The sequence below is a fragment of the Neophocaena asiaeorientalis genome, unplaced genomic scaffold (assembly GCF_003031525.2).
Source record: "Neophocaena asiaeorientalis asiaeorientalis breed wild unplaced genomic scaffold, Neophocaena_asiaeorientalis_V1.1 scaffold130, whole genome shotgun sequence".
Taxonomy (NCBI): Eukaryota; Metazoa; Chordata; class Mammalia; order Artiodactyla; family Phocoenidae; genus Neophocaena; species Neophocaena asiaeorientalis.
Window position 1 is genome coordinate 2,167,494 of NW_020173397.1, and position 23,481 is coordinate 2,190,974.

At 47.3% G+C, this 23,481-nt stretch overlaps 1 protein-coding gene across 2 annotated transcripts in view; it reads right to left on the reverse strand.

Annotated features, from left to right (window-relative positions):
* The window catches only part of ITPR1 (inositol 1,4,5-trisphosphate receptor type 1), a 324,061-nt gene that overhangs the window by 85,221 nt on the left and 215,359 nt on the right, over positions 1-23,481 (reverse strand). For both annotated transcript variants that reach the window (XM_024747000.1, XM_024747001.1), the window contains 2 exons: positions 20,174-20,306; positions 17,895-18,085 (listed from right to left, as the gene is read on the reverse strand). In XM_024747000.1, coding sequence (XP_024602768.1) covers positions 17,895-18,085; positions 20,174-20,306 — 324 coding nt within the window. The remainder of the gene's footprint in view (positions 1-17,894; positions 18,086-20,173; positions 20,307-23,481) is intronic.

A 23,481-nucleotide genomic window follows, 5' to 3' on the forward strand; every position in this document is an offset into this window, starting at 1 on the left:
CTGGCTTCCTTCAGCTCCTGCCAACCCGTCTGTCTGAACACTCCTGCCCTCTGCTCTTCACGCCACTTGTTCTCGTCTCGTCTAAGTCTGGGCTTAAATGCATCTCCCTGGAGAAGCCTCCTCTGACCACCCTAAGTGGCCTCTCCATGACACTCTTCCCTCTTCACGCTTCTCCCTTATTTAATTGTTAACTGGCTTACGATCCATCTCCCCTGCTAGACTATAACCTCCTCGAGGGCAGGCCGTCTATGATCTCAGTCCGGACTGTGTCACGGCCACCTCATCCAGTGCCCGGCACCCAGCAGGGGCTCCATCAATACCTGCTATCTTAATGAACGCACAGTAGTCCTGAAGGACGTGCAATCCTGCAAAACTTAAATCGAGTCCAGCTTTGTATCTACGGCAGCTGAAGTTTAACTCAATAACCAGAAGATCCCTGTCCGTGAAAGCTCAAAATCCTGCCAAGCGGGGAAAACGCCGAACGCCAAAGGCCAGCTGAAGGAGGCTAACGTGGCGTTCTCACCTCTCAGAGGCTTATCAGGTTTGTGCCCAGGTCTCTGCGATGGGCTCAGGCTGGCTGGGGATCCTAATCCAACTAGTTCACTGTTAACTACTCTGGGCTCGCTGACACTTGCATTATGAAGGTGGGGCGGGAAGGACAATCATTCGTAGACCTTCCATCTCAGAACCTGGCTCACACCCCTGACTTGGTAACTACGAGCTCGGGGCTGAACAGTTTGTGGGCTTGTGTTGCAAGAAGGCTAATGAAAACACATTTTTCAAACACCGTATGGTGAGGGCAACTGAAGCACCCTCCTCCTCCAACAGCAATCTAAATGTTTAAGTCCTGAATTCAAAGGGAAACGAGTGGCTTGAAGATATCAGATGGTTTACAGGACTCTCCCCTTTGGCATCTGGGACATCTTGATGACAAATTTAAAACCCAGGCAAAGGTAACTGGGAGAAACATCAAGAGAGGCTCTGAGACTTTCACAGAGGAACTTAAAGAGGACTCAGGAAAGGCACGTGGGCATGGATTTCTCAGTAAGAAGGAGGGTCATGGCAGAGGTGCCGATGCCAGCTGTGAATGTCACTTAGGTTCTCAGTGCGCAGGGTCCAGGCTTGTGAGTGACACGTCTTTAAGGCCCCCACGGCAGGACTCTAGCCGCTGACGGTTTCTAATGAGAAAGTATTCTCAACCATGAAGTTAGCTCGACTGGAAAAGTTCCAAAGGGAAAGTCCCTCCAGTTACTCAGAAGGGGGGAAAAAAGTTGCCTTCTTGGTCTGGAATCTGGGGATATTTTATGCAGATGGCTCTAACAGAAGTTACTAAGGGGAAGTCAGCTTGCCTTTGATTATTCAAACAGGCTACTGCTATTAAGAATTGCACAACTCTTGGGCAAGGCAGGGGTGGGTTTCGGCTTTGTTTTTTTTTAAGCCTGTCCTCACGGGAACTACTTATTCTTTTCGAAGAACATTTCATTATAACCTCCCTAACTCACGTCTTTTAAATGTCTCTGCTCTGGTGGGAATGTGACCGACAAGGCAAAGCCATCAGAGCAGCCAGGGTGCAGGTGGACACCCCCGGAGCTGCCACCGGGGCTTCTCAGGAGGGCACTTCTGCTTCCCTGCCGAGAACTGGATGCAGCAGCCACTTTTTTTTTAGTGCAGGTTGAGTAATCCCAACCTGCAGGCTTCAGGTAACAGAAGTTGCCCAAGCTCCAGGAATTATCACTGTGGGACAAACGCCTTCCTTTGTTTTCATGTGGTTCCACCTTATAATGTGCTAGATGAGATAAGAGCTGTCACCCCACCCAGGGCAAGAGCACAAGGAGGATTATGGAAATGCCAACAGCCCTCCTTCTCTGGGGCAGAGCGATGGTCTGTCCAACGGGCAGTGGAATCCATCTAGCTCAGGGCCAACCCGAGAGCAAAGGGTAAGCTTCTATCGGATGAGCTTGAAGACTCCCAGGACAGGTCCCTATAATGAAGGGGCTGGTAATAAAGAAAATCATCCTAGGAAAAGAAATAGGTGAGGGCGGGAGAAAAGACACCTCAGCCGAAACCCTTCTGATGTCTTAGAGCTACACAATGGGGAACTCTTAGGGGGAAAAGGAAAATATTCTGTTTCTGGAGACAGCTCCAAGAATACTGAGCTAGGCGTGAGAAACAAGCAAGCTGATAGATTGGAGGGAAAAAAAAAAAGAAAGAAAAGAAAAGGTGGGGAGGAGAAGGAGTCAGGGAAGGGGGAGCGAGATGGCTGAGAGACAGGGGAATTAAAGAACACCATGGCAACAAGTCTGTCCACCTACCCTGGCCGCCCACCCACAGCCAGATTCTTTGCTGACGCACTTGAGAACAAGCTGGTTCCTACCAGCTCAGGAAGGTGAGCAAACCCGGAGAGCTCATTAAATCCCTTCTCAGCGACTCTTGTCTGCCTGCAGATAGTGAGCAAGGAGGATATAAATAGAAGTTATATAACATCTCTTTGTTGATTCCTGTGCTTACCCAAAAAATGCAGCATGACCTTGTTTTTTTTTTTTTTCCTGCAGCGTTTTCTCCAGCCTGCGGGTTGAGGACTTTAAGCCAGTTAGGGATCATCTGAAAGTTTAAAGAGTAGGCTATAGACTTCCACATTAAGGACACTCAGGAGGATCACCCAAGCTCGGAACCCTCAGGATCAAGGCCTCCTCAGGTATCAAAAAGAAAAAAAAATCTACTTGCTGTAGAATAAAACTTTAAGGAATCCTGTGGCATCCTCTGAGGACATTTCTGATGATGCCAGGAGTTGTATTAACGCCCAAGAGCAGAGAACCATGTGAAACCAAATACATGACTTGGGTTTTCAAAGGAGGTCAGAGCACTCAAAATACATACATTTAAAGCAACTGATGGTTTCTAAATACCTCCAGGAAGATTCAGTTGTCTTTTTCTTTCTCAACAGGCAAGACAGTAAGAGTCCAGTGGAGGGCTTCCCTGGTGGCGCAGTGGTTGGGAGTCCGCCTGCCGGTGCAGGGGACGCGGGTTCGTGCCCCGGTCCGGGAAGATCTCACGTGCCGTGGAGCGGCTGGGCCTGTGAGCCATGGCCGCTGAGCCTGCGCGTCCGGAGCCTGTGCTCCTCAACGGGAGAGGCCACAACAGTGAGAGGCCCGTGTACCACAAAAAAAAAAAAAAAAAAAAAAAATAGGCCTCCTCCTTCGGGAGGCCAACAGAGGTGAGAAGTGCAGAGGGAAACGCCAACGGGAGGCCCTGAGATCTACCCCAACCCGGTCAGAGTCTCCAGCGCTGCCGGGGCTCCTGGGCAGACTCTGGTTCTGACATCTTCACCGGGAAGTAGCTTTAAAGGAGCGTGTGCTTACAAGCTGTGCTGCTAAACCCCCATTACTCTGCTATCTTGTCTAACCTAGTGATGCCACAAGACTCTTTCAAAAAACTGTTACCATGGGAACTTTTCCCTCTCAAGCATTTTTCAAGAAATGTTACAGGTGCTGCAGAATTCAATGCCCTTGGTCTCAGTAAGCATTTTCTGAGTCTTTGAACGTGTGGCTTCAACCGAGAGGACTTTCAAACCCATGATGCAAGGGTTTTGAACACAAATCTCTTCAAGGGATGGGGTTAATCACACAGGGCATGGGTGCTATGATGGCCCGAGGCCCCACTAGGCACGCAAATTCTGAACCACAGGGCCTTTAACGCATCCTATCCGCTAAACAGAAGACCCCATAGGGATATAAGCAGCTCAGAGGGTGACTCCAATAAGGGATGCTGTGGCTATCATCCCTACCATGGGATTTCCCTTCTCATCAGAACTGGGAGGTGGTCAACAACACAACGAGGCATCCATCCAGGCAGGGCAAGAGCCACCATCCCCCACTGAACCCTTGGTCCTAGGTCAGCACGTCAGCTCATCTCTCAACTGAGCCCTATTAGCCCAAGCCTTCTCCTCTTCTAAATTCCTGTGACGAAAACACCATCGACCTTCTACAATATAAACAGCGCAGATCTGGTAGGAACCAATACATCTTCCTGTCCCGACGTGGCAATGTTGCCAGGTAACAATGTAGAAATACACTCAGAAAACTATGTGACAATATACAACCTCCGCTCTGTAGCTGATAACCGAGGGAGTGTTAAAACACCATGTTCTCTGAACACTTGGGCTCTTGGTGCGAAAAGAAAATTAAACGGGATATTTCCTCTTGTAAATATAAGACAGGCATACGACTCACACACGCAGCCACTAACTGCGAACAGTAGAGGGGTTTGCCGCAGCCATCTGCAATGCACCCCAGCTTTCACTCTCCTGCCCCTCCACTCCCCCCCAACATGGATTCCAGAAAACTAAGAGAAACGTAACCAAGCATGAGCCTCTCCTGTGTTAGGGACAAGTTCACCTCTGACCAGAGAAAGGACACCAGTGGCAACTACAGAAAAACTCATACCTTATTATAAAACTAGGCGTGCTTCCATCGTGTGGTTCCTAAGTTGACTTAGAGAATTCACTGCATGACCAAGCAGTGACCACTTGCTTCTCAGATCAAATAACTAGCGCTGCCTACCCGCTCCCAACAATGACGAGGAAGACGCAAAGCGCCACAGTGGATGTAGGGCACTGATTAACTCCCTGGCATTGGACCCATGCAACTTCAAGGCTGTCCTGCACGGTAGAAAGAGGTTTTGAGGGAGATGGACCAGGGTACCGAATCTCAGCTCTGCTAACTGGGTGACTTTGCGTAAGACCTCCCTCGATCTTTTGGGACTCAGTTTTCTCATCCAGAATTGGGGTCATCCCACCTAGCCCAGATCAAGTACATAGCAGCACCATGCGCTGTGCCTGCCCTGCCACGGGCACTTTATAAAGGCAACAAGTCCTTTCCTTTTCCTTCTGCAACACATAAACATTCTTCAACCTGCCCAAGACTCGAATATGGGGAGAATCCCTTGCATGGAGCTTCTTCACGCAAAATGGGCAAAAGATAAGCTCTAATAAGCCTCACATTACACCGAAGTACATATGCTCCTTTAGATGCAAGTGAAAATCAAAAATTGTAGCAATGTAATCTAACTTTTCTTAGGAGCCCTAATTCAATGAGCTGCCCTCTGTGTCCACGGAGAGGAAGTTATGCAAGAGACCTTCCTTCCCATTGACTTTCATGGACCTGAGACCTTGGAACCTGCTAGAGGGGAAGCAGCATGTGTGGCACATATAATTTTTATTTGACAAATGAGATGCCCAGCCTGAAAGGTGAAGTCTTTCGTGGTTCTCTTCTCCGTCATGCACAGGCCGGTGATGTAACCAAAGCAAAGACACACAAGCCATCTCAGGACTTCTCTGGAAGGCAGACCGCCCTCCACAATGAGCCCACTAGCAAAAAGAAGAACAAAGAGAGAGAAGCCACACATTCTACAGAGGGGCTGAGAGCTCAGGCTCTTCTCTATGTTTATTCATTACGTAGAGTTCAAGTTCCCTTTACCCAACACATGCAGAGACTTCCCTGGGGAATGTGGGGTTGAAACAAACCCTGATACAACTACCAGCTAGCTCTGTGACCCTAAGCAAGCAACTTGACCTCTCAGATCCTCTATTTCCCGCTGGGCAAAAAGGGCTCCAGGCGGTACCTGCCCACACAGGACCACCACGCAGAGTAAATGAGATCATGCAGAGAAAGCACCAAGCCTCGCTCCTGGCACGTGAGTGTTCAGACTTTGGTACTCATTATTATTAGCACCAACTATAGTTACTATAAAGAAGAAAAGAAGGGAGAGATCCATCAAGAATCTCTGGCATCACAAGGAGATTTCTCCAGATTGACATTATATATTTCCCTTGGGTTCAGATAAACTTAACTCCTTCTCTCACATAAAGAAAGTGCCTTTTTAAAATTGTGATAACTGTTAACACATTTTCACATTTCACATCCTCATGCTTATATTGGGAAAAGAACAAGATGACGAACGTAACATGGTGGCGACACAGAGTCTAGACTTTGATTCATTCAGGGAACATTTATTGAGCACCCACCATGGTCCAGGTGCTGGAAAGTAAGACTGAGGCTTGACCCTGGGAGAAATTACACTCCTGGGTCGGGGGGAGGGGGAAGGAGAGGAAGACATACAACCAAAAAGAAACTGTGAGCAATGACTACGTATTAGGCACCATTCTGAGCTGCTGTGTGCTTTCCGTATATTATCTCATTTAATCCCCAGAGGAGCCCTACAGAGCAGGATTCTCTACGTGTATTTGTTACGTACAGATTGACTTCCCTTCATCCAACACATGCAGAGACTTCTCTGGGGAGCCTGGGGGTGAAGACAGACTTGATCTCTGCCTCCTTGGGTCTTACAATGAGCCTCCATTTCAAGAGTGGTGATTGCTGAGTAAATGAACTGCCCAAAGAGACCACTACTTCTGCCTCAGGGGATCAAGAAGTTTCCAGAGGAGGAGGCAATTTAAACAGGGCTCAGGGAGCGTGTGCCAGGCAAAGGGAAAGCAGCACGTCCCACACGGAGCAGAGGCATCTGAGTACACGGCCAGGGCCGGGCAAACGAGCAGGTTGCAGCCACAGGACAATGAACGCGGAGGTGAGCGTGGGAACCCAGGCAGGGCCAGGCACGTGGGCACCAGTGGATCGCAGCAACAGGGCAGTGGATTTGATCTTCCGCGGAAGGCTGTTAGGACAGGGAATGAGGTGGTCCGGCCTTCATCTGGCGGGCCGGGGTGGGCATCACTGACAGCAGTATGGAAGAGAGAAATGTCCGGAGGCAGGGAGGCCTGGAAGAGCCCATCTCAGGCTCAGAACTCAGATGGCCCGTTCTGGCAGATGGTATAGGATGCTGGTCAGGGGCAGGAATTCTGAAGCCAGAGCGCCTCGTTTCCAACCCCAGCTCCCCCAGCCCCAGCCGGGTCACTTTGGGCATGTCATGTAGCCTCCAGGTGTCAACTGTCTGGCTCATTACAAGTCTGAACTAAGTTCTGACTATTAGAATACTGGGAGGTAGAGTAGACGCGGAATGAGTTCCTGATGAAAATCCAGAGGGAGGAGACGATGACATCAAGGTTTCCAGCTCGGGTGACTGCACAGGTGGCGGTGGGAAGTCCACTGACCTAGATACAGAACACAAGAAGGCCAATGCGGTGGAGGACTGGAGGTGATGGGCACGCCTGGGGTCACGTGAACTGAGAGTTAACGCAGGTGGAGATGCCCAACAGGGATCTGTGCAGAAATCTGGAGATGATCACAGAGGTAGGGCCAGGAGCTGTTGGCATAAATGGTAGCTAGGAACCATGGGGATGGGTGAGGTCACCCAGGGAGCTTGGAGAAAAAGACGACAGTAGGCTGGAGACCAGGCGCCAGCATCTCACATATTTGAAGGTGAACTGTATGTGTCCCAAGGAGTCCCTTGTTCACCACGAGGAAAATCTCCAGAGGAAGCACAGAAATAGCACAGCGTCAGGCCAGCAGGAAGTGACTTACGTAAAGTGTGGCACCCTGGGGTGGACGGTCAGAAAGGGCTTCCAGATGAAAACTCTGGACTCCTGAGCCATGTATACAAATCCCCTCGGGAAGGAGCTGCCCGAGGCTGCCTTCCAAGTCTGCGTTACAAAGTGCTAAGCAGGGCGATGGAATACATTCACGCAGAGGCAGTAAAGGGAAAGGGGAGATCACCCCTCCAATCAAGAAAGGAAAGAAAAAGTAGAGGCCTCTCCCTGAATTTCCATTTATAAGCTGAGTAAGTGGCCAGACTCTCAGGGGACTTAGGATATTAGTCATCTGGTGAATATTTACCACAAACCTATCACTGCTCTCTACCAGGGGGTGAAGAAGACAGAAGAGAGGGATTAAGACTTGGTTCTTTTCCTTAAGCAGCCTCCTATCTCGACAGCAAAGATTCAACAAACACAGGGGCTGGTAGAGGTTTTCCATAAAGGTCCAAATGGTAAATATTCTAGGATTTGCCGGCCATTCGGTCTGCGGTACAACCCCTCAGCTCTGCCCCAGCAGCGTGAGAACAGCCAAAGACAACACTAAAGGTTATTGTAAGGCTGGCTGTGTTCCAGTAAAACTTTATTTACAAAAGCAGGCGTCGGGCTGGATTCGACCCACTGGCCATAGTTTGCCAATCCCTGGACCAAGGTATCGTAAGCCAACAGAGGAGAATCTGGGGTCAGCTTAGAAGTTCATAAGAGGCACTCCATCCTCAAAAGTCACTAAGGAAAGTTAGGAAGAACACGGACCTCTTGCTAGAGCTGAAGGCAGAGAAAGAAAGAAGGACCATTTAGACTTGTGGATTTAATAGGATACAATGAAGGCATAGTGACAACAATTTTCCAGTTTTCTCTGACATTTTTTTTTGTTCCTCAGTCAAATTTTGGAGATCATGGAAAACCCGAGGTTTCCTCTGAAGATATCTCCTCTTAGAAACTAATTCCTGCTCATGGGTTTTCTAGGAAGCAAGAAGATTAACACTTTGTATCCAAAGATCTCCCCCCAACTCCCTAACGACTGTAGTCCTGTTAGGGAAGGCCAGAAGAGCACATGTATGGAACTGTCCACTTCTGCCTACAGTGTTGGCTTTGCTACTCAGGAAAGAAGAAAAGTAACATTGGGTCTCCAGCTCCTCTACAGGCACGAGCCGGTGGGCACATCTTCCCCTCGGACCACCGCAACAGGAATGTGCTTCTCAAACCCAAGTGACAAAGAACACGCCGACCATCTTTGCAGTCATGTTCTGTCCTGAACTGCAGTAGGTCCGTGCATCATCCAGGGCCCACATCACTTGGACAGCTGGGGGCGTTCATTCAAGTCTTATATTCCCAACAATGGGAACTACTTTTGGATTTTGAGTCTTCACTGCAAAACCTTGGTCTAGACCCATAATCCTAAAAGACTCTTGTTCAGTGACACACCAGTTTCCTGGGGATGGAGAGGAAGGGCCTATGTCCAAGGATGACTTAGACCAAAAAGTAAGAATAAAAATAATAATACAGAGAAGGAAAGAAAAAGTCCTGGGTCAGGGAGCAGGTAACTGGACTGCCTGTTGCTTTCTGCTTCGCCCAGAATGTCCGGCAGCGTAAAGAACCAGTACCCGAAGCAATGAAGCCTCTCACCCTCCTGGACCTCTGATGTTAGCTCAAATACAGAAAGAGTGAGAGGGACTCAGGTGAACAGTGTGTGAAAACAACGTACGACAGCACACCCCCCAGGCCCACTGCATCAACCACTAGACAGAAGCAAAATAACAGAAGTCGGATTTTTGACGGAGAACAAATGGAAGAAAACAAAGCTCATTTTTAAATAATAAAGACTGTGTTAACACAAAAAATCACCACCTCGTTTTGAGATCCTTCTGTGACCTGGGCACCGAGAGAGGCACTTTCGGTGAATCACCCTGTCCGACCATCCCAGGAGCCCTGTGAGGTGGGGACGGACACCGTCCTGCTCCCCAGGCAGGAGCTGGCCTGGGGGGTCAAGGACTTTCCCTGAGCCCTGGGGTGGGAGGTGAGAGGCAGGGCTGGAGGCCTTCGTCCCTCCATCAAACCGGCCCCAGGGCAGCGGCTCATTCCTGCAGCCACGCCCTGTACCCCCCCTCCACCATGTGACCCTGTTTCATCCTCTCAATAACTGCATAAGGAAGGGACTCAGGTTTCCTAACTCGAGGTTTACAGATGAGAAAACTGACTTTCAGAGCATCCTGAGAAAGTCCAAGGTCACCCCGATGGCAGGGGCAGGGCCGGAATTGTAGCCCAGGTGCTTCCACTCTGGAGGCCAAGCTCCCTCCCCTGCCACGCCTGCCCTTCTGGGCAGTGTCCCCTGAAGTCCCTGACCCCACGCTACCCGTTCTCCAAGGAGGGCCAACTGGCAGCGCCTACAGCCCTCCCTTAACCAAGCCGGGCAGCTTTGCCGTCCAGACCCCTGGTGGCTTCAGCCAAAGGGCACAGGGGGCGGGGCCACCAGCCTTCCTCTTATTGTCATGGCAACGGCTCCCACACCCCCCCAGGCTGGGGAGAAAGCAGTCTCCTGACTCCACTGCTGGCCGCGCTCTTCTCCCACATGGATAAAACCCGAGGTCAGAAAACACCGCTCCCGAGTGACTCATTTCTGACTTGGCTGCCAAACACAACACCCTTTTACGTAACTTGCTTGCACACCAGTCTCCTCGTCCTCCGCCTCGGGGTAGCTGTCCTGTCAAACCAAGGCTGATCTGCCTCACCAGCTGGCCTCCCACCTCCCGCAAAGGCAAAGCAAAGCGCCCTTCCTGCCCCCCATCTCCGCTCACTGGGGTCGGGGTGGCCTCCAGTCCAGCGTGCTCCCCGCTCAGTGCCTTCTTGCGGTGACTTCTTCTGGAAGGGGTGGGAGATGTCCTATCGAATATTGGCTCTTGGGCTGCTGTCTTAAGCCAACCACAAAAAATAAGTGTGTGGCAAGGGAAAGGCCCTGGACGAGGGACCTCTCTCTCTCTCTCAGCTGAATCCGCAGCCAGCTTCCTGACAGAGCACTTCTCACTTTTTCCAACTCGAGCTGTGTACGTGCGGAAAAGAAAATCCTTTCTGGGTGTGTCTGTAGGCTAGACTTGGCATGGGAAGAGCCGTGGGCAGCCATTTGATACATACAATTCACTGGGCTTCTGCAACCGGAAGCAATTAATCCAAAAAAAATTTTCTTTTTCGATCTTTTCCCTGCATTTGCTGTGACGTTCTCTATGGTCATGACAGCACGTACAGCCCCAAACATCTGTATGTGCTTAAAAAAGAAACCTGACACTGGGTATGTTCAAAGATACATTCTACTCCTCCCCTTCCCCCAGGTGAGAGCAGTCTCTGTCCTCCTGAAGCGAAGAGGAAGTGGAAGAACCTCCCCCGGGTGCTGGTGGGGACATCTCAGGAGGAAGAAACACAGAAATTGGCAAGGACGCGAAGGACGGATATGCAAGTGCCATGAGACTCGCTGAGCCCTGCGTGTGCCAAAAATTAATTCATAAGCAAATGCTTATTTTATAGTTTCCCACTTGCTACAAAACATCAAGCGGAAAGACTTCTTCTGGGGGCTGGCAGGAAGTGGGTGGCATGAGAGAGGGCAGAGAGAAGGCAGGAGGTACTCTTTTTTTTTTTTAATAGATCTTTATTGGAGTAAAATTGCTTCACGATACTGTGTTAGTAACTGTTGCACAAGAAAGAGAATCAGCCATATGCCACATGTTCCCATATCCCCTTCCTCTTGAGCCTCCCTCCCACCCTCCCTATCTCACCCCACTAGGTCATCGCGAAGCACCAAGCTGATCTCCCCGTGCAATGCGGCTGCTTCCCACCAGCCAACTATTGTACATTCGGTAGTGTATATATGTCGATGCTACTCTCACTTCGCCCCAGCTTCGCCCTCCCACCCCATGTCCTCAAGTCCATTCTCTTTGTCTACCTCTTTATTCCTGCCCTGCAACTAGGTTCCCCGGTACCAATTTTTTTTTTTTTAGATTTCTTACATATGCATTAGCATACGGTATTTGTTTTTCTCTTTCTGACTTATTTCACTCTGTATGACAGACTCTAAGTCCATCCACCTCACTAAAAATAACTCAATTTCATTTCTTTTTATGGCTGAGTAATATTCCATTGTATATATGTGCCACATCTTCTTTAGCCATTCATCTGTCGATGGACATTTAGGTTGGTTCCATGCAATCCCTACCAAACTACCAATGGCATTCTTCACAGAATTAGAACAAAACATTTTACAATTCATATGGAAACAGAAAAGATGCCGAATAGCCAAAGCAATCTTGAGAAAGAAAAACGGAGTTGGAGGAATCAGGTTCCCCGACTTCAAACTATACCACAAAGCTACAGTAATCAAGACAGTATGGTACTGGCACAGAAACAGAAATATTGATCAATGGTACAGGATTGAATGCCCAGAGGTAAACCCACACACATATGGGCACCTAATTTACAACAAAGGAAGCAAGAACATACAATGGAGAATATAGCCTCTTCAAAAAGTGGTGCTGGGAAAACTGGACAGCTACATGTAAAAGAAGGAGTTACTCTTAAAGAGAAGCTTGGTCCCATGGCTCAACGATGTCACCCATTCCTGGAGAACCCCAGGGTAATGGTACCATCTCCTTGCTCCTATAAGCAGAGGGTTCACCATGAAGCCTGAGCCACTCCGACAGCACCCAGGTAGGAGAAGTTTTGGAGGCAGTATCTATCTTCAGACATTGTCACCATCAGAGAAGCCAGGGCAGGGACAGAAGATATGGGAAGACTTGGAGCCCACTATGCCAGGCCAGGAACTATCCCCAATTCAGTTTCCAGGCATTTCAGGGCTTAAGTGATGGTGTGACAGATTACAAGGTTTCAGAGTAAGGGCAATTCTCCATGTGAGGGTTCCTAGAGAGCACTGTAGGTCCTTAGTTTTGGACTGCTACAAATGGAATCCCTCTGAGGTCTGGATAATGAAGTTTAGAACTTCTGAAGAACTCTGGTCCCCAGTGACCTTATCCTCAGTACAAGGGTGAATTTTCACACACCATCAGAAGGGGAAGGACAGGGGTTGACACTTCTGCAAAAATGGGATTGAAGTTCCAGAGAGAACTGAGCTCCTCCATTGCAGAGACAATAGTGTCTCCCTTTCTTGCCCAACTCAGGGGCTTGACCGACCCATGGCAGGTGCTCAATGAATGATAACAAGGGTGTGGAGGAGCCAGCCTCCCTCTCTCCTTAGTGCACAAGCTCTACTCACAGCAAGAGGTGCCACTCCTCTCCCCTCCCTCTGGAGCCGAGCCGGTCTCATGACTGGCTTTGACCGGTAGAACATGGCAGAAGTGTTGTACCATGGATTCCAAGCCCAGGCCTTAAAACGACTGGTAGCTCCCACATCCTACTCCCCAAAACACTGCTTCTCAGAACCCAGCCACCATGCTCTAAGAAGCCCAGACCACACAGAGAAGCCACATGGAGGAGAACCAAGGGCACAGTCCCCGCTCAGCAGCCAGCTGGGAGCTAGCACCAGTGCTACAGCCATACAAGTGGCCATCTTGGCCGTTCCAGCCCAATCAAGGCCCTGATGACTGCAGCCCCAGCCAGGATCACACATAGCAGAACTACTTACTGCTTGTATGATGAGGGGTGAGTTCCGTAACTATTCTGGGCTTTCGTCTCATCTGAAAAATGAGATAATCATGGCACCTACCTCTTAGGGAGACTGTAAGAATTAAATAATGCGTGAGAAACCCGTAAGCATAGTTCCTGGCCCACAGTAAGCCCTTAATAAATGTTGGTTGTTGTCATCATCATTATGGTTTTTACTTTCATTTTTAAATGATCATACAGTAAAACTGACTTTTTGGTGCGCAGTTCTACAAATTTTCACACATGTATAGATTTGTGTGTCCAAAGCAGGACACACAACAGTGGCATCATCCAAAAAACTCCTTTGTGCTATTCCCTTATGGTCGCATTCTCCCCTCAGCCCTATGCTGGAAAACACTGATCTGTTCTCCATCCCTACAGCCTTGTCCTTTGAGAATGTCATATAAACAGAAGCATCCAGGGCGCCGCTTTCTGAGATTGGCTTCTTTCACTCAGCATAACGCCTTTGAGGTGCAGCCACGTAATCGCATTTATCAATAGTTCATTCCCTTTTATTGTTGCGTAGGATTCTGTTGCATGGACGTACCACAGACTATGCAATCGCCGTACTTTAAATAATTATTTTCACAAGCCAGGGAAGGAAGGCTTCAGAAGTGGAGCCAGCCAGCCATCACTACTGGATTCTGAGTATTTCCGGAAAAACATCTAATAATCTCTAAAAAGTCCTGATTCAAAGCGGTAAGGAACCCAGGAGTCCACACGCATGTATGTCTCATGATAGATACACACAGGAACAGAAACCCAGGGATGACTTCCCAAACCCCACAGAAAACTGGGTTGGAAAGCAGGTCTCACTCCCCTTCTTCTCCACGTGAAGCCTGCCGCACATCCTGGGAGGAGGCGCTAGTAAAGCTAAGGGCTCTTCTGCAGCTGTCTCCTTGGAGAACCAGCACACAGCTCTGGAACTGTGCGGCGCTGCATGCCCCACAGCGACTGCCTTTTCTACCACCTGTCCCTGAGAAACAGGAGTCCAGGGGAGCCCACCTGGATTCCCTTCCTGGGACTGGGACACATCACGGTGAACAGGAAGGATGGCGGGCAGTGCGCTCCAGCTGGGACCCACCCCGCCTGTAATGGCCGACAGCCTTCGGCGACCATTAGCAGTCACAACTGCAGCCTTCACCCAACTCACGCTAACTTCCCAGCTGCTCTCTTACTACTCTGAACCGGCTTCTCTAAAGCAAAACAAAACTGAATCACACTCCCCCTGGGACTCCAGAGTGTCTGTGCTTAGGTGGCCCCAGACAACTTGAATTCCACATCATTTTCTCTGGAGAAAGAGGAGCTCAGGGCCAAGTCAGCTGCAGGCTAGAATGAATTTTCCTGGAACCACAGTTTCTAATGACGCAGTGGGTGAAATCCTCCCAGCAACCCCTGAAATCACAGGAGGAAGAGAGATGGGGTGCGGGCAGAGCCAGCACACGCTCCATGCTGTGCCCTCCCAAGCTGGCAGGGGGCTCACAGGCCACCCTATCCAGGCCCACCCAGCCGTGAGCACACTGGCTCTTCCAACAGACAGCAGCTCCACTCGCCGAGAGGCTGGGCCTGGAGCTCCACCGAGGCATTTCATCTGGAGCCTGAGCATATGAGTAATAAATGTGTGAAAACATGAAACTAATATTCGTAATTACTTTACAAGATAAAGAACTTGAAGGAAAAACAGCTTCTGTGTGCCTTGCCATCACCATCAGGGGTACACTGTGAAAAACACAGCATCTCGCCAGAAACTCAGACTGCGTCGTGCCAGCCAGGCTCAGCGCCGGCAGCCCTCAGTCTCCTCGAGCCCTCCCCGGGCTTCATTATTCCTTAATTAACGGTGTCTTCTTGTGTCCAGTCATCCAGACTCGGTAAAGCCTCCCGGGGCCAAGTGGGGGGCCCTCTGACCTTCTGGCTTCTGGCATGCAATCGTGTGATGCTTTGGCCAACATGCATTAACTATAAATGGGTCCAAGGCACCAGCCTTGAGGAGGGAGCGAGCGTTGGAGAGTCTCCATTCATGGCGTCCTGTCCCCACCAGGCTCAGGATATTTTCCTGCTTTATTGAAGTATAGCTTCTGTATAGTAAAGCACACCAATTCTAACTGTATGGCTCATAGAGATTGAAACAGATTCATAGCCACGTAACTACCAACATGTAGCCCAACGTTTCCAACACCCCAAAAGGCCTCCTATGCCCCTCCTAGAAAACATCCTGCCCTGTGAGCACGCCTTCCACTCTTGCGCCTCTGGGCCTTCTCGCCCTGCGGCATGGTCCAGCCTCCCCACCCCCCAGCTCTGTGCACAGCTTTCAGACCCACACCCATCCTTCAAAACCCATGTCATCAAAAAACCTTTCACTGACTCTTCACACAGCTGCCGTTACTTCTTCCTTGGAGGGTCTGCAGTATCTTTCCTACCGCTTGGATGGCACAACGCATCATTCTTGAGACACAGCTTCCTATGTGCATGTATACTAAGTCTTATACCCTTGCTTCATTTTTAATTTCTTGAAGACTGGGATTAGCAAATTAGCAACTTTTTTTTTTTTTTTTTTAATTGAGGAGAGGAAGGAATAACCTAAGGTTTCCAACTTCTTATTTGGCCAATAGGGAAAAAACCCCAACCACTATCAACACCACTTCATTCAAGAAAAGACATCAGAGATTAAAAAAAAATAAAAATTGGACAGGCTATCACCTCAGAATAAAATGGTCAGATGGTCCTTCAAACTGATACATTTGGTTTATGAAACACTGACCACATCACCCTGGTTTCCACACTTGGCTGTGCCTGGAGAAAATTCTCATAGACCGACTGGCCCCAGTGTCTGGAAACCACTGCCCGAAGTCCCTAGCTCAGCATCGTGTACACAGCAAGTGCTCAATTAATGTTTAGTTTGACTGATCTAGTCCCTGGGAATCACATGGTTCAGAGACCAGGAGAGTTCCAGCCCTGCTTCCACGACAACGCACACACCCAGACAGCAGGACCACGGCAGTGGGCGAGCGAATCCTCGTGATCAGAGGACCTGCAGGACCCGTCCACACGCACACGCATGGTCAGACTCATGCGGGACAAGATCAAGCGGCAGCCCACATGTTACAGGTCACAGGTGCCCGTGGGACAGCTCAGTCATGCAGCGGACTCTCCCACCGGCACAAATCTCAACTGAGGGCAGTGCACATAAGAACGTCAGCAGTGTGTGTTGGGGTACTTGGGCTGGAGGCCGCCGCAGTTGCCATGGATGGGGTGGGGGGGGCACAGGGCGCCTAGCTGCAGGAGCGAGTGGGGCTGAAACCCAGGTGCCCTGGCTCAGGCCCAGGAGAAGAAATGCCCTTTTTAAATTTGCACAAAGAAACAAAATTTCATTAATCCAGATTCTGAAATTAAATTCAAGACCAAGAATATATGGTCAGGGCTTCCCTGGTGGCGCAGTGGTTGAGGGCCCGCCTGCCAATGCAGGGCTCGCAGGTTCAAGCCCTGGTTCGGGAGGATCCCACGTGCCGTGGAGCAGCTGGGCCCGTGCACCACGGCTGCTGAGCCTGCACTCTGGAGCCCGTGAGCTGCAGCTACTGAGCCCACGTGCTACAAATGCTGAAGCCTGCATGCCCGGAGCCCGTGCTCCGCAACAGGGGAGGCCACCGTGGTGAGAGGCCCGCACACCGCTGTGAGGACTGGCCCCCGCTTGCCGCAGCTGGAGAGGGCCCATGAGCAGCAACGAAGACCCCACACAGCCAAAAGTAAATAAATAAAATAAATAAACTTATTTTTTAAAAAAAGAAATAATACATTTAATTAGGGGACCAAACATCCCAGTGTACACCTGCTGACCTAGCGTAATAATTAATGGCATAAAAAAAAAGAATATATGGTCAAGTCAAATACATACATAAGGGTGAACTTTATGGTATATGAATTGTATCTCAATCAAAAGCTGTTATCAAAATGTGTGTGTGTGTGTGTGTGTGTATGTATACACACACACACACACAGCTAAGTAAACCCTTATTCAGAGCCAACAAAGAATGAAGAATGCATGAAGGGAGTATCCAAAGTATTTTAAAATATTTAAAGGAATTTTTTTAACTGTCGTGTCCATGTGAAAATTATGTATATATTATTAAAATTCATTAAAATTGCTTCTTTAAGGACTTCTACTCAGAATTCTACTTCCTATTATTATTTTAAAATATGTGTCATAACAAGCCAACAAAAAGTCCTCTATTTATCTTTGACTAAGCTAGCCTGGCTTTCCCCTATTAGCTCCTATTAGTTCAAACTGGTTCAGTTTTATTGAGCTTTTCAGTTAAAAGAAAGAGAAACATATAGTTTGCAAGAGCTGCAAGGTCCATAGATGTAACAAATCTAAATAGCACACACAGTCCAAACCCCTTCTGGTCATCAGGTGATGGGATCCTCTATGACCTTGGATAAAAACTGTAAACATAATTCATGCAATCATTCATGGAACAAACATTTATGGATTATCTATTATGCTCCAAATCCTGGGCCAGTTTTCTTCACATATCCTCAGCGTTTTATCAGTTTTTGAATGTAACTCATGTTTTAGAACCAAGTCTGAATTAGGACAGGATGACCACAGCAAGATATCAAAAGAATTCGCTTTTCAGCACAATACAATTTTGCGCCCTAAGAATGAGCTCTCTCTCGTACAGGAGTCTCAGCACCGCCCAGTACCTGGTTCCCGGAACAAATCCTCCTCCTGTTCAGCAAGGACGCCCCATGAGCAGCGAAGCTGCCTTCTTACCTGTATGGTGGTGTTGCCTCCTTCCAGCAGGGCGATGGCCAGGAGAATGCTTTCATGGAACACTCGATCGCTGGATGCGTTCATTATGAGGTCGATGACTAGATTGGAGGCCCCCTCCTTGTCAAGATGGCACTGAACCTCAGCCAGGCTCATCTCCCCCCTGCTCATGGAGCTGGACCCGGAACCTCCCCCTAGGAAGATGGAACATTGCTCTTATCAACCACAATCAGAGCAGTTAACATTTATTGCATACTTACCGCGTACCAACACTTTGTGCACTCAACACTTCAGTGATGCTATCTTAACAAGCACAAAGGAAGGTACTCGTTATTAACACAGAGATTAAGTCACTTGTCCAAGGACACCCAGTGCAGCTTGTAAGTAACAGAGGTGGAACTTGAATGTAGGCAGGTAAGATGAAGGAAGAATAAGACATTTCAAGCAAGAGACTTAAAGCCATCCAGTCAAGATTCTCCCTTACATTAAAATACAGTGACCTGGGGCAGAATTATTAAGAACTGATCTGAGTTTAAGAGACAAACCGAACTTAAACACTTCTTAGAACTTAAACATGCTCAAGAAGCATAGCCTATAATGATCACTTCAGCTCTCTAAGAAACCCACCCCAGCCCCAAAACTCACCCTTTCCCATACTTTGTTCATTCATTCATTCAATAAATACTGACTCAGTGCTTGGCATGGAGCGGAGAGCGGGGGGTAGGGGAGTGAACCAAACAAAGTTCATCTCCTCACTGAGCTTCAGATGAGAAGAATATACTTAGGAAGAGATGGCCTGTGAGATTTAGTGGAACAGATTCCAATCGTGTTGAGAAAGTGCCTATTTAAGAACTTGCACTATTATTGGCAAAACCCGAAATATTAATGTTCATGGGGAAATGGGGTGATCAATTAAAAAAAAACCCAGAAAATCATCTATCAGTCCCTCCCTGCAGAGTTCAATTCAAATGCCACATCCTTTACATTGCTTTCCTTGACCTTCTAGAATCTATTGCATTTCTAGTACAAGGTAGACACTGGCTGTCACATCTTCTCTCCAACAGCTTCTTAAAGCAGAACCTGTCTCTGATGCATTTCCAAACCCCCCTCCTGATATCGCTCCAGTCTGGCCTCACGTGTTTGTTGAATGACTGCACTTCGGCAAGTAAAGAGAAATAGTTTTGAGATGTTGTGGAAAGAACTTCTGCTTGACAATCACTGGGAACGTTTGGATGAGAAGCTAAGGTCTGTCTCTGGGGTGCTCTGTGGGCACATCCGCTCTACATTTTCATTTGGCGAGAAGCCCAAGATCACTCCCCAGAGACTGCCAGAATTACTTTACTAACCACTGAGTATTTCTGTGCCACCAGTGGAGTCCACCAAGGACTGGAAGCGCTCAAGGGTCATCACCATAGCCCAGGAATCAGGCAACTCACATTTGTGCTTTGAGCACGGAACTACTGGCCCCTCTTAAAACCAACACCATCGCTCACAGTTGAATTCAACGTTTTGGTAGCCTTTACCTGTAATTGTGCTTACAATGTTTTGGGACTCCTTTCAAGATGTGTTTTTAAGCAATTCTTTACTGGTTTTTTTTTTTTTTTTTTTTTTTTTTTTTTAAAAAACCAAAAAAAAAATTTCTTTTAAAAATGTTTTTTTTAGATTTTTTTTTTTGTTTTTTTTTTTTTTTTTTTTTTTTTTTTGCAAAAACCTAAGACTTTGGGGAGGCACAAAGCTTGGGCATTAGAATTAGATTTAATTAATTTGAAGTAGCTTTACATTACAGACCAGTCACTAACAAGCTCCCCTTTCCTCTGTTCAACAGGGATGACAGCAGTCCCTACCAGATAGTAACTTGGAGGAGAAAAGGAGATAAAGACGGCAAAATGCTTGGGAAAGCCCTCGGCTCAGTAAGTGTATAATAAATGGTGGCTTTCGCCTCCTCACTGCCAACAGCAAATACTCATTTTATGGGAAAACATGAGTCCTCATGGCCACGAGAAAATGTGCGATAAAGTCAAGTTCATTGAGTCATTCAAGTATCACCAAGAGGGCTGCTGCATGGGAAAAAGGGGCAAAACGCTCAGCCAATATCTAATTGCAGGGAAACATTTTTAGACACCAATTTGATGGTAGACCAAAGACAAAACAAGCTGCTAAAATAATACACTTGCAACCCAAATGCATCTGTTAGAGGTCCAACGTGCTAATCAGAAACACGCAGCTCCTGCGTGGCACACTCAGTTCACACGTGCAGCTAATTAGCACCCCACGTGGCCTACCTCCTCCCCCGGGCTTGCCGGGTCCTCCTGGTGACAGCGGGCCATTGCCAAAGCTGGTAAGGCTCTCTCTTCTTCCTGAAGGTCTGATGTTTCCATAGTAACGGTTGACCAAAATCTGCCTGAGGGCCTCACCCTTAATTCAAACAGGATAATGAAATCAGGTTCTGAATTTAATGCATGACTGAGCTACTAATATTAAAAAAAACAACAACACAGAGGTACTCAGTTATAACTGGCTCAGTCTCACTCAGTGAAAAAATAAATTATTAATAAGAGCATTTGGAAACTCTAAAGTTAACTTCTTCAGTGTTTTCTCAGGAAACCACATCATAAAAAAGCATCAATCTAAAATATTAAATATCTGAAAGTACTCTCTCACACGGTGATAAAGACAGAACATTAATCTCGGAGGGTAACTAAGAGTAACAAAAAACAAAACAAAACAAGAGAAAATCCCTTTGGGATAAGCCAATAAAATTCAGACAAATTGAAAAATTCACAGGTCATCTTCCCCACAGCAATATGAAAATGTTACTCCAACCAGAGCATTCATCCCAAGGTCCAAAGAAAATCTCAACCTATCAGAGTAATAGAGTAAATAAAATAAGCTGAAAGTAAGCCTTTCTTACAGAAATAGTCAATGGGCCACATAGTGAAGAAAAAATAATGCAACAGAAAATAAATTTCTGGCAGAGATCAGATATGTCAATCAAAAAATAGGCCGCATGGATAAAGTGACATTTGGGATTTGCTTTGAAGTAATATGGGAGGAGGGTACTAGCTGGGTATAAATGAGACAAGAGTGGGCATGAGTTGATAGTCACAGAAGCTGACTTACGAATGAGGGTTCTTGAAACTCTTCAAAATATGTATTTTGGATATTTTTAAACATTTCGATGGTAAAAACTTAAAAATATACATAAATATCAAAGGACTCCTAGGCAGGGGATATAACAAACTACCACGATTCTAACCAAAAAAGAAAAAAACAAAAAAACCTAACCAAAAACACAACCTTGACTTATTCTCAAATACTACGCACATTGGTAAAGCAGCACAAAGCAGTGGGATTTATTCTCGGCTCTATTCCTCGTGCAGTCTTGCTGAGGGACTCCCAGACCACCTCCCAATCTGGAAGTTTCTACCAGTTAAAGGATATATGGATTTCCCCTGGACCCTTTCTCAAGGACAAAGCAGTTAAGTCCTGGAGTTCCTCTGGCACATCACTGAGAGGTAAGTGAGAAGTCTAGCAGAGAGAAGAGGTGCTGCAGTACAGCAAGTCTCTAAAACAGAGACACAGGAGTTCTTCTGCAGAGACCTGCCACTGTAACGGGAGCCAGTAGAGCTTAAAGTGATTTGTTAAGAGGCTCTAAGAACAGGACTGGAGACTTCAAGGAGGGTGTTTGCAAAACAAGATGGGAGGGAGAAGAGTGTCCTATGGGTGGTGGGGAGGCAGGACCAGGGAAGAAGGACCAAGGCACAAAACCCTTTAGTTCAACTGTCAAAATGATGTGAGGTCCCAGGGCTACACAGCCTGGCTTTTCTCCTTTGTTAAATGCATGCTGCTGGTCAGACTCCAGGGAAAAATGGAGAGATGGGGTAAACAGGAGAGAAAGAAGGGGGGAAGGCAGTCCTGATTTTTAAATGAAAGTTCAGGCATGAAAAGAAATCTCAATTTTCCTCTCTCCATTCCATCCACAAATACATCTCTCGTCGTAGTTAAGCAAGGGAGAATGCTTGTAACTAGGACAGGAAACTCATTTCGTACTTCGACTACCAGTAAATTCAAGATTCCAAGAGTACTTTCAGTGAAGAAGCTATTTGTGATCTTTAAAAATACTTTCAAAGTAAGCTGTTTTCAGCATAATATTCTTTAATGGCTTAGGAAACCACATTTTGGTATAAAGATATAGCTTTGCACCAGAACAAACGTTATCAACACTCTGCAAGGCAGTCATGGAGAGCACGGTGATTTTAAAAGGCCGACTTCACGAGAGAAACACATATTTCAAAGGAATGGTCAAGAAAGCTGACTAAGAAAGAAAAGGGGGAAAGACAAGGCTACCTCCACGTTGAATGTAACAGTACACTAAATACCATTTCCCTTTGTCAACACAATGATGCACCTACTTGATTTTGTTTCTGAAGATACAAACTTTGAGCTCCCCCAGAACGGAGGGTTGGCAGGAAACCATCCCAGTTTTCTATGGGATCCTCTTGGGCAGCACAAGAACACTGTTTGAGAGGTAAATGGCTGATCTGAGACCGTAAGCTGCAGCCACAGAGAAGAGCCAACATTGCCACTGTGGCAAGAACCTGGAAGACCACAGGGTTGAATGGTCAAAGGCAGGGTGACTGTCACCAGCCAACAAACATGCATCCTTTAAGGGAAGACTCAACCACAGGCTTCACACTACGATTCCACCTAGGACTGGAGTGGCTCAGCGTTTCCGCTCCTCGGGGTTTTGAGGGTCTCATCAGCAAGACCCAGGTCAGTTTGCAATCAAGGAAGCAGGAAGTAGAGAAAGGAGCATATGCCGTCCAGGAACACGTGGACTCCAGGAACAGGAACTTCACATTTATGCAGCCTGGATGCCAACTGAAGTTACAAAGGGATCTCACATTACCATTTTGCCTCTCCTTGCACAGACAAACCCTAGCAGTTACCATAGCAACCAATGCATCAAATGGTACCTTTTCCCCCTTAAGAGAATATCATGAAATGTGTTCATTATGGAAAACACACACACACACGCTCCACCCTCCAAACTTTTAATTTTTCCCCTCTTAATTGTAAGGTTTTTGGCACGCATGCACCTCACCTTCACTCCACAAAAAATAAATTTTAAGGCAAGGGGAAAAAAGAGAACATGTGGGATTTGCTTTTTTTAAAAAAAAACAAAAAAACAAAAAAAACAAGATGAGATTCATTCCCTTTCTGAAAGAATAAAGACTGAAAATTTTAGGTAAAAAAAAGGGAAAGAGAAAATGCATAAGCATTATTAAAAGTGATGCAAATCCTTAGTGTGAAAACTTAGGTTCAAGGAAAATTCTGTTTTTCTGAGCTCGTGGTTTAATTTAGGAAAAATTAAAATCTGCAGAGAAAAGCCTTCCTAATCATCTTGATATAAATTACTCAACAGCACTAAGCTGTTCACGGCGTACTGGGCTGAGAAAGCTGATTGCAGAGAAGGAAAAAAAGTCACTTCCCAAAAAACATCACTTCCCCAGCTCTCATATTTGGCCATGCAGCCTTTTCTTCAAAAAGAATACTAGTTTTCCCCCAGCAGTTTACACCTACAGCATGC